Source organism: Ursus arctos, chromosome X, assembly GCF_023065955.2.
Source record: "Ursus arctos isolate Adak ecotype North America chromosome X, UrsArc2.0, whole genome shotgun sequence".
Classification (NCBI taxonomy): Eukaryota; Metazoa; Chordata; class Mammalia; order Carnivora; family Ursidae; genus Ursus; species Ursus arctos.
The window spans coordinates 52,495,957-52,508,083 of record NC_079873.1 but is presented as its reverse complement, the minus strand read 5'-3'; the positions used below and the strand labels follow the sequence as shown (position 1 = coordinate 52,508,083).

Genomic DNA, 12,127 nt, shown 5'->3' with positions numbered 1-12,127 from the left:
GCACACAGGTCTTGGCATTATTTTGTGTTCCAATGATAATGTAATTTTCAGAGACTTTGTTGTGGTATTTTGTTTTGCTTGGTTTCTCTGGTGCTTCTTTTGATCCCTGACAGAGCCCCTTATTGTCTCTGGGTAGCGAAAGGGATTCTCCAGCTTGCAGCAGAAGCGAGCTTCCTGGGCTGGGCAGCTTGCTATGCTGAGATTCCCCTTGCAGGTCTTTCCCAATGTCTGCTTAAGAAAGGGGAGCCTCTGGCAAAAGGAGATGATGACCAGCTTTCCTGGCTACTTGATGTCAGCAGGGCTCCACCTTAAGTCCTTTTTGTGCCTCTAGGCCCATCTGGGGTTGTCATTAGGATTCCTCTTCGATCTTGGACTGTGTTCTGCTAGGTTGGGTGTTGGGAAGATGCCCAGTTGCTTTGTTGCTGTTCTTTTCCAGGTTGCCTTCTACTTTCTATTTTTTAAGTCCTTCTATTGTCTCTTTTATTATTTACAGTGTTTTTTTTTAAAGATTTTATTTATTTATTCTACAGAGATAGAGACAGCCAGCGAGAGAGGGAACACAAGCAGGGGGAGTGGGAGAGGAAGAAGCAAGCTCACAGCAGAAGAGCCTGATGTGGGGCTCGATCCCATAACACCGGGATCACGCCCTGAGCCGAAGGCAGACGCTTAACCACTGTGCCACCCAGGCGCCCCTATTATTTACAGCGTTTATCTCTAAAGATAGATGAGTTTGTGGCATCGCATCTGAACTGTAAGCTTAATTTGTATTTTTAAAACATCACTTTTCTGCATGAAGAATCAAATGCAAGGGGATAGAGTAGATGAGAGGAGAGTGATCAGGAGGCTACCATTTTAGTCCAGGTAAGATACATTTTTTAAAAATACTGGGGTGGTAGTAGTAAAGATAAAAACAAATGAACCAGTTACAGCAATTTAGGAGACAAAACAGACAAGACTCGCCTATATGTTGACTTTGGAGATTTCTGGCTTGATCCACTGAATGAATGGAAGTGTCACTTAATTGTCAAAAACATCTCTTACATCCCCACTGGGAGTAAACTTACCACAAAAATACATCCTTTTTTGAAATACATGGGCTTAGGTTTACATTTCCTGATCTGAAGCAGGGTTACACACTCAGAAGAAATGTACCCCCATTTACCTACTTCTCCTTGTCTCATATTCATGACCATGACCAAACTAACAACCTCCCAGTTGCATGCAAATCATAGCTATTAACTATAGAGTCCCCAATGTACACTGGATTTTCAATATTCCACATTAACAATAGGCTAAAAAGTTTTGCTGTTAAGTATATTGGTTACTTAAATACTTAAATATGCTTAAATACTCTATCATTTGATTTTACAACTAGTGATTTAACTTTACATCATCTCCTTCCCCTGTTACGTGTCTGTGATTTCCAGTAAAGGTCTCCAGAAAGCCAATGACCACTGTAAGCCAAGATGAGTAATAGGCTTTGGACTGTGTTTTCTCCTTCAACTTTCAACATTATATGGCAACTGAATACCAGCCCTGTGGGTTTCTACATTTGATCTCAAAGTGTACCTGACTAGGCAGACATATCTGAGAAGACAGGAAAATTGCAGTCAATGAAGTTCCCATGATATACCAGGATGAAAACAGGTATTTGGAGTCAAACAGATTAAGACACGAACACTTGCTCAACTTCTAGTGAATGGCCTTGGGTAGAATTATTCTATCTGATCCTTTGTTTATTCAAATATAAAACAGAGTTTCACCCTGATGGAACTAAAACAAGTCAAATGCAATCAGGTATTAGATGCTTTGTAAAGTGTAAAGCATTACATATTTCAGTTATTATCTTCATTCTGCCTCTATGTCTTCTATTCTCCACTTGCCATGTAAAATGGTATTATGGATATTATAGTGAGGGTGGGTCATCTTATCTCATCCTTGCTTTATATCTTGTCTGTCTGTTGTCTCTGACCAAGATTTCAGAGAGGCTTGAACTTACAGTGACAAAGGAATATTGCTTTGAGGTACAAGAGAGAAGGAGTCTGTCTTATTAAAAAGTTCCCCAAATTGCAAATAGACCTTTTATACCCCCAATTGCAAAGAGTCCACAAGATCTGTGCCCACCTCTCCTTGCCCAGTGGACAGGTTAAAGCCTTGTCTCAGCCCTCTATTTCCCTCTGGAAAATTTTCTTAGAATTCAAAAATATATTGGCACCAACGGGTTAAAATATAGTACCCACCATTCTGACTAAGACAGCTTTTTCGTTTCCAAAACGCAAACATGCAGGCTCCACAACAGGATAAGCAGACCCATATTATACTCCCCCAGTGAGTGCTCCTTGCCTCAATCATTGTCACAAACTCCCAGAGGCCACAGGGATCATTAAAATAACTATGTTCACTCTGACAGTCTTCTACCAAGTACTTGAATGTATAGGATTTGTGGCCTAAAATATGAAAAGGACACCCAACATACCCTTTAGTGTAACTGTGCCAGAAACTTGGAGGACTAACTTCCCGAGGAGCTTTTGGCTCCGGGGGTTGCAGGTACTCATAGCAACAATATTCCATCTACCCACTTCTCCAAAATAGTTTATTCTAAGGAGAATCAAAATAAAAGTTTGATCCTCAAATCCCACCCCACCCACTCTCCATCATGCCCATTTTCTTAATCCTTAGTTTAGATGTGGATTATCTTCACAGCTCACTGAACCTTGATCAGAGTGAACTTGCTTAGGTCCTGAAAAGCAACAGAAACCTAATCAATGAGTTTTACCCTTGGTATCTACTTTGTAAGAAGAATCGGTTATTAGGAATTTCCAGATCTTCCAAGTGTCAGTCGTTGATATAATCCAGCTGTTAAAATTTGTGATATAGGATACAAGGGGACTCCCTCATTCCAGCTGCCCAAGTGGAGAAAAAAAAATAAAGAGAAAGACAAAGTACATAATTTCCATGTAAATAAATAGGTGAAGAAATGCCCAGATGAGTTTGATTCCCTCCTCTGCCTGTCTACCACCCATGTCCCTTTGACAGCGGGGTCAGTTACTAGAGCATGGCCTTCTGGGACTGCATTCAAGTTGTGCAGTTGCAGGATTCACCTGTTACTGCTTGAGGGACAGAAGCTTGAAGCTGTCATCCAGGATGGACCTCCTGTTGCGTCGTAGCTTTCTCTGACGATGCTGGTACCAGACCACACCACTAAGAGCCAGAGCAATGAGCAGGAGAATGACACTCATAACAATTAAAACAGAAGCCAGCATCTCAATATTCTTTACAGGGATTTGCATGCCCAGCATCCTCACATTGTCTTCTCCAATGTTTCTGAGGATTGTTGCTGAAATGGAATAAGAGAAAAATGGGAACCCTGGCTGGAGAGTACTCTAATGTGGCACTATTTGCAGTCAACTCCTGGGAAAGAGGAAATAACTCTGTTGAAACTGGACAGAGGAACTGCTCCTATCCCTAAAAAGACCAGCTGATGAAGACAGATTTAGAGCTTACAAAGAATTTGTGTAACAAAATGTCACAGCTGAGAAAGCCCTTATGAATTATTGAGGTCCCAATCCCCTCATGGAAAGAACTAAAACTCAGAGTAGAAACAGCCTTGATATATTTCTTCAAATATATAAAAGCTTGTGACATAAAAAAATACTAATAAAAAGAATTGGATTTGGTTTGCATGTTTCCAGAGGATAGAATGGAGAGCAATGAGTAGAATCTTCAGGGAGGCAATATAACTCAATCGTCTAGTTTATCAATGCTCAATTTGACTATTGGACCATGACAACTGCCTGCCACTGTGCTGTCCAGTCTCTCGCTTTTTCAGGTCATGATAATACTGATGTCACATTGACCTTTCCAGGTGAAATAATCTGGTTGTCTTAGTTCCTGGCATACAGACTTTTGCTGATCTCCAATTAACCCACAGAGTAAAACTCAGAATCAAGCCAGGCATTCCAACTCTCACAATCAGGCTCTAATCTGCTTTTTAGAAGTTTTATCTTCTACTCTTTAGCCACAATAACTCATTTGTTTCTCAGAGTAAGTGACCCTCTTTCAGGCTCCCAAGACTTTCTGAAATCCCTTTCTCTCTTCACCTTTCTATACCCATCTTAAATGTTACAGGTCTCTGCAAGGCCTTCTTCAATTTAGCTGGGCAGTTAATGGTCCTTTCTTCTGTGTTCCCAAAGTATCTGTACAGTTTGTATTCCCATGATTTACTTGCCTGGGCCAACTGAACTAATCCCCCTCTCTTCTAGACTTCAGTATCCTGTTTTATAAAATGGTGATAAGAACCATACTTAGCTCAGAGGTTTCTTGTGAGATTTAAGTGAGTTAATATTTATAAGATATTTAGTATAGCACCTGGAAGATAGCAAATGCACAATAACTGATAGTTGTTATTTTTTGCCCTTTTTTTAAACAATGTATACCAGCAGTGCAATTATTGTTTTTGTGTCTCTTTCCATATCTAAACACAAATCTCCTGGAGACTAGTGAGTATGTCTTACTTGTTTTAGTGTCCCTGGAACTCAGCACATGTTTGATAAATATATAAATGGATGAAAGAACATTCTTAAAGAATGGAGAGATGAAATATAATGAGTTCAAATGGAAGCTGGAAAACATCCTAGTTCTGAGATTACATTCTACCATGGACAAATTACCTTGGACAAATTACCTTCCATCTCTCAGTTTCTCATGTGGATATTCGGTTTTATTAGACCAACAGTTTTTGAGGTTTTTTTCCCCATTGTGAAACCTTTCTAACAAGTAAGAGCTTATGAGTATGTATGTACATAGAAATATGTATTATGTGTATCCAAATATACATACAAAATATGTATACACACACACACACACACACACACACACACGTATATGTATGGCATTCTACTCTCTCAGCCTCACTTTACCTTACCCCAATCCCTCCAGGACACACCCTAGTCCCCTGGTTGACAGTTTATAAATTACTTAGGGAGATCATCAGGACTTTTCCAAACATAACTGAAAAAAATTCTCCAGACTAAACTGGAGACTAAATCTCTAAACTAATCTCTAAACTCCAGACTAAATCTCTAACGTCCCTTCTAGCTCTCATAACTTTGAGTTTTTCTCAGTCCAGGTACAAATGGTGTGGGAGAGAATGAAAACACTATTTGGACCTAGTTTAGATAGGACAAGAATTTCTACTTTTTTTGAAGGGCAGAAATGGCTGGTTCCAAAGAATCAGCTATTTGGTATTCCATAGATACAAGAATAAAAATAGCTGATGCAGACTGTATATATGGTATTTGTACTAGTTTCATTTTATCTCTGTGAGTAGTTTATGTCTGTGTTACAGCTGCTTCATGTCCAACCCAGCGAAAACCTTAATTTTCTTCCCCCTCACACATTAGGAGGGAAGCTAAGATAGCAACTTTTAACTGGGGATGAGGTTGTTTTCCTCAATTTAGGAAGTTAGGAGTGGAGGCAAGAGAGAATAAACCTGCTTAGAGAAGCTGAATCTTGGGTTCCTGTGTTTTAAAGTCTTACAGAAATCTTAGAATGCTTCCTGCTAGTATTGTAGTCCATATTTTGGTCAGTGAGTCTCATCTTTTAGAGGCACTACACTTCTCCCCAAGTACATACCACATGTAACTACCCAGTTTGTGCGTTATTCTCCTTACCTTTTCCAATCTCTTTGGTGATGGTGATAGTGCTTACGCGTTCTGGAAAAAGGAAAACAAGAAGATAATTAACTTTGTTTATTATTCCTACCAATCCACAGTTTTGCTGTGGGCATTGGCATTGGTTAGAGGAATTTTTCTGTGGTATCTGAAGCAAAATGAAGGTACCTGGAATTAACTACCTTATGGTCAAAGTAAATATTGGTTTATGGATTTGATTTTGAGTAGTGACAAAAATATAAGCAAAAACATAGGCTTAGGAGTACAAAAAGTAAGTCACCCCTCTGCCATTATGTACATATTTATTGGTACTTCCTACCCACATTTTTTTTTTGTCACCCTTTCCTACTCTCCCTTTAGGAAATTTCTATTCCTTGTCAAAACTACATCCCTAAATATTCAAACTCTTCTCAGAACACTTCTTCCTCTTCTGGCTTTAATGAAGCTAAGCTCTTCTCTGAGGACTATGTTTCCTTTATATCCTCTCAATACTGCTTTGAGATAATTGTTCCTCCCCCCCCCTTTTTGTGGTAAATATCTGTCTCATTTAAGGTTTATATTATTTGGTAAGAAAACCCACAACCATTTTTTATCACTGTTACATAGTAGTTATTTTCATTCATGGAATGAAGTGGTAACTGGCTCAGTCTTCCTCTTTCTCAATTCCCACCATTCACCACTCAAGCTTCACAGTTTCTGGAACATTTAACTCCAACAACTTGTACATCTACTCTTATTCTATCAACACCTCCCATGGTCACATTGGTCTTATTATTCCGAACTGCTCCATCTCAGAAATATAAAATCTAACAACAGCCTTCTTCTATTCCTTCAATGCTTTAATGCTATTTATTCCATTTAACCTGTTATCCTCACTTCATAAAGATCTCTAGCTCCTGGATCCTTCCATTTTTTCCCCTAAACTATCAGCTTCATCCTGTCTCCCCCCCCCCATTCCTAGTCTGGCTAGACTCTATGGTATATCACCTCAACTACTAACTTACTAGGAGTGTTAAAAATCATTTACCGAAAACAACAGTAACTGTGCTTTCCCTGTGTTTTGTCTGATTTGCTGAATATTGGTGGAGAAAATTCATGTAATTGTAAATATCAGTATTCTTTGTGTCCAACTTCAGGTCCTCAATGCTGCCTGCCAATAATTAATTGATTTTCCATCACTAAGAGTAAACTTTGTTTTCCCATCTCCTGGAGTGTTATTTCAAACCTTAGCCCAATCTCTTCAAGTTCCTTATCCTACCAACTATCCTTCACTTTCAGCAAATGACTCTGTTTTCTCTCTCACAAATGAAGCAGAGACCATAAAATGGAAATATTTTTTCTGACAAGCCCCTCACCCAAACGTACACATTGATCATTTTCTTTTCTGTCCTTTCTCCCCTTTTAGTAAACAAACAAACAAACAAAAACTTACTCCAGTCTAATTTTTCATTTTAGCTCCAGTTTTCATCCCCTGTTTCCTCACCAGGAACCCGGTTTCAACAATTAGTCCTTTCTTCCCTATCTATCTTCAACTATTTCCTTTGGTTGGCCAGTTAGCACATATGTAGTTGGAACAATATTGACTTAGACTATCGTGAATATAAACAAACAAAAAAGCAAATAGGTGAGCTTTATGGGCGGGCTCATTGTCAGAGGTATGAGCTATCTTTATTCATGGAAGTTCTCTGATGATATGTATTGTGGTAGTATGTTGTCTATTAAATGGTCCAGATTTTGGATAACTCATTATTAGAGACAGATAGAACCTGTTATCTTGAATCTATAGCATATACTTTTTAAAGATTTTATTTATTCATTTGAGAGAGAGAGAGAGGATGAGTGAGGGGGGAGAGGCAGAGGGATAGGGAGAAGCAGACTCCCCACTGAGCAGGGACCCCGACATGGAACTCGATCCCAGGTCTTTGGGATCACGACCTGAGCAGAAGGAGATGCTTAGCCGACTGAGCCACCCAGGCACCCTGAATCTATAGCATCTTGATGACACATCAATTCATCACTTAACTTTGGTTCTAAGGACTGACAAAACACAACAAAGAATTCTGTGGACCTATCTGGGTAGTAAGGAATAGTACTAGGAGTAGTGAGTTGAAGCCACATTTTAGCACTATGGGTTACTAGAGAAGAAAGTTTTTCAAAGATACAGGCTATCATAATGGACAATTTCTCTTTCTTCAGGGGTACATAGCAGAATTGTGTTCTCTACCCTGGTTTGATAAGTTTGTTTGAATGCCCAAAGACATTTTTAAACTTTCTATTTCCACTGATAACATGCCAATGACTGGAAATCCTAGACTCAGGTCAAGAGGCTCTTAAACAATTAAGGACCCAAAGACACAAAGTCCATGGTAGCCTAAACTTCTATGTTCTTCGTGACAAACAATTATTGATTGGTAAAGAAATTACCCCAGCAATTCACTCTCCATATAATTATATAAGACAAAACATTTTTTTTTTTTACCTTTGGTAGCAACTTTTTCTGGGATAAGCTGTAATTGAAGGCCAATATCTCCACCTAGCTTTAGATCAAATTGTTCCAAGACAGAAAGAACTTTTTCACAAGCCCCAAAAAACAGATCAATTAAGAAGTGACTATCAGAATTATATTTTTTTAAAGAAAGGACTCATTTGCAAGATTTCTTGAGATAGCATTTCTAATGATTCTTAAAATAATAAATTCATATTCAAATGACATATATTTCAAAGGAAGCATATCTATGCTAAGCATCAATGCATAGAGCCTAACGAGTTTCAGGTTGGGTCAACCAATGTGAAATCAATAGGTGTCAAAGTAATTAGGAGGTGGCAAGAACAAGGGGGCAAAGGAGAATGAGAAATGTTAGTTGGGAGAACACCTGGGTGGGCATGCTCTGTCTTAAGTAGTGGTTCTTCTGGGATCAGAAAAACAGGTGCAAGGATTTCTGGGATTAACTGGTTCCGGTAGGCTACATAAAGCACTTGAAAATTTCCAGTCTTGGAAAGTAAGACCTTACCTCTTTGGGACAAGACAGTAAAGAGGGTCTCCATACCAGCATGGACATGATCAGAAACATGGCAGTGCATCAGCCATGTACCAGGGTTACTGGCTACCATCTCCACAACCTCAAAGGTCCCCGGAAACAGATCTACCACATCTGCCCGGTAGCTCTCTCCATTCTGAAAAAAAGATTGGGAGTGGGGGAGAGGAAATGAAGGGTAAAGAGATAATCTCAGAGCTTGTAGGAGCTAAAAAAGCTTAGATGTCCCAATCAGGACACGGGACTCCAAGATTCATAGATCAGAGAGCAGCTTAAAGTGTTCACCTATCCATCTTCCCTATAAACCCATCCACACAACCAAATCAACAGAGACCCTCTCTTCCTACTTTTTCTTAAAGTGCCCCAAAGTAAAAGACATTCCAGCTTCCTCTGGGGGCTAAAACTAATATCTCCATACTTTTCAGCAGGCTGACATCTGGGGAATTTAGCTTAAGACTTGACTCCTAGGAAGGAAACACATATTTCCTTTAGAAATTGAACTCAATTTAGTTTCCCTTCCATGCTATCACCTTTATCACACTTCTATATCTTTAATTCTGTATCAATGACTTCAACTCTGCTCCCTTTCCCTAAGACTAAATCTTTTTTTTTAAACCTGTATGTTGTTCATGTAGCTCCTGAATTGAAGTTCTTCTGATAATGGATTGAGAACTTCCATAGATTCTGAGCTATCACTCTGAAGTTTCTTGCTCTGAAGATCACTGTTCACCATCTCTCCAGTCCTTGTCTGATATCCAATTACATTGATTTCTTTAACCTACTTACACCATAAATGAGTTACTCATTTCTTCTATACTAGAAGGAAAAGCTAAGGACTAGAGGGAAGTGACTGACCCTGGAATACACGGCCAAACTAGAATTCCCAGCTCAATTCTCCATGTACAAGATCTCTTCTCTTTTAACTAATACCTTGTTCCTTAAGAAGTTGTTCCCTGCCTCCTTAATGACTATCAAAGCATTCCTCTAATCATTCTTGAGGTACTCAGCCCTTTTCTTACTCACCCGATAAAGGAAGCTCTCTGCATGGAAGTGGACAGTGTGTAGGTCAATATCTTGTCCCATGGCCAGCATGTACCAGGCCACTCGTTCTCCTTGGTACATGGTAAGACCCCTGAGGTTGCTGTAGAGCTTTCCATTAATGGCTGTAAAAAAAAAGTTTCATTTCTCTCATTTCAACTTCCCATTGCCACTGCTTTAGAGCTAATCCCTATCATGTCTGATGATAGCAATAACTTGTTAACATCTCTAATCTCTAGCCATTTGCCTCCCTTCAGTCTGTCTTACACATTGGTGTTATCAGAGTGGTCTTTCTAAATAACTAATCTGACCATGTCATTCTACTGCTTAAAATACTATAATAGCTCTCATTCTCAATGGGAAAAAACTGAGATTTTTGCCTAAGATCAGGAACATGGCAGGGATGTCCACTATCACCACTGTTGTTCAACATAGTACTAGAAGTCCTAGCCTCAGCAATCAGACAGCAAAAAGAAATAAAGGGCATCTGAAATGGCAAAGAAGTAGTAAAACTCTCACTCTTCACAGATGATATGATACTTTATGTGGAAAACCCAAAAGACTCCACCCCAAAACTGCTAGAACTCATACAGGAATTCAGTAAAGTAGCAGTATATAAAATCAATGCACGGAAACCAGTTGCATTTCTATACACCAAAAATGAGTCAGAAGAAAGAGAAATTAAGAGATTGATCCCATTTACAATGCACCCAAAGCCATAAGATACCTAGGAATAAATCTAACCAAAGAGGCAAAGGATCTGTACTCTGAAAGCTATAGAATACTCATGAAAGAAATTGAGGAAGACACAAATAAATGGAAAAACGTTCCATGCTCATGGATTGGAAGAACAAATATTATTAAAATGTCTATGCTACCTAGAGCAATCTACACATTCAATGCATTCTCTATCAAAATACAACCAACTTTTTTCACAGAAATGGAATAAATAATCCCAAAATTTGTAAGGAACCAGAAAAGACCCCAAATAGCCAGAGGAATGTTGAAAAAGAAAACCGAAGCTGATGACATCAAAATTCTTGATTTCAAGCTCTATTACAAAGCTGTAATCATCAAGACAGTATTGTACTGACACAAAAATAGACACATAGATCAATGGAACAGAACAGAGAACTCAGAAATGGACCCTCAACTCTATGGTCAACTAATCTTTGACAAAGCAGGAAAGAATATCCAATGGAAAAAAGACAGTCTCTTCAGCAAATGGTGTTGGGAAAATTGGACAGCCACATGCAGAAGAATGAAACTGGACCATTTTCTTACACCATACACAAAAATAGACTCAAAATGGATGAAAGACCTAAATGTGAGACAGGAATCCATCAAAATCCTTGAGGAGAACACAGGCCTCTTTGACCTTGGCCACAGTAACTTCTTCCTAGATACATCTCCAAAGGCAAGGGAAACAAAGGCAAAAATGAACAATTGGGACTTCCTCAAGATAAAAAGCTTTTGCACAGCAAAGGAAACAATCAACAAAAGTAAGGCAACCCACAGAATGGGAGAAGAAATTTGCAAATGACATGTCAGATAAAGGGCTAGTATCCAAAATCTATAAACAACTTATCAAACTGAACACCTGAAGAACAAATAATCCAATCAAGAAATGGGCAGAAGACATGAACAGACATTTCTTCAAAGAAGACATCAAAATGGCCAACAGACACATGAAAGAGTGCTCAATATCACTTGGCATCAAGGAAATACAAATCAAAACCACAATGAGATACCACCTCACATCAGTCAGAATGGCTAAAATTAACAAGTCATAAAATGAGAAATGTTGGCTAGGATATGGAGAAAGGGGAACCCTCTTACACTCTTGGTGGGAATGCAAGCTGGTGCAACTGTCTGGAAAACCTCAGTATGGAGGTTCCTCAAAAAGTTGAAAATAAAGCTACCCTATGACCCAGCAATTGCACTACTGAGTGTTTACTCCAAAGATACAAATGTGGTACTCCAAAGGGGCACCTGAACCCCAATGTTTATAGCAACAATGTCCATAATAACCAAACAATGGAAAGAGCCCAGATGTCCATTGACAGATGAATGGATAAAGAAGATGTGGTATATATATACAATGGAATATTACGCAGCCATCAAAAAAATCTTGTCATTTCCAATGATGTGGATGGAACTAGAGGGTATTATACTAAGCGAAATAAGCCAATCAGAGAAAGACAATTATCATATGATCTCACTGATAATGTGGAATTTGAGAAACAAGGCAGAGGATCATAGCAGAAGAGAGGGAAAAAATGAAATGAGACAAAAGCAGAGAGGGAGACAAACCGTAAGAGACTCTTAATCTCAGGAAACAAACTGAGGGTTGCTGGAGCAGAGGGGATGGGTGGGGATGGG

General features: G+C 39.0%; 1 protein-coding gene across 2 annotated transcripts in view; it reads right to left on the bottom strand.

Annotated features, from left to right (window-relative positions):
• Nucleotides 1–2,665: 2,665 nt before the first annotated feature.
• The window catches only part of HEPH (hephaestin), a 95,146-nt gene continuing 85,684 nt past the window's right edge, over nucleotides 2,666–12,127 (bottom strand). For both annotated transcript variants that reach the window (XM_057312165.1, XM_057312168.1), the window contains exons 18-21: nucleotides 9,731–9,870; nucleotides 8,684–8,846; nucleotides 5,673–5,714; nucleotides 2,666–3,337 (exon numbers count right to left, since the gene is read on the bottom strand). In XM_057312165.1, the coding sequence (XP_057168148.1) occupies nucleotides 3,105–3,337; nucleotides 5,673–5,714; nucleotides 8,684–8,846; nucleotides 9,731–9,870 (578 nt within the window). In that variant the 3' untranslated portion in view covers nucleotides 2,666–3,104. The remainder of the gene's footprint in view (nucleotides 3,338–5,672; nucleotides 5,715–8,683; nucleotides 8,847–9,730; nucleotides 9,871–12,127) is intronic.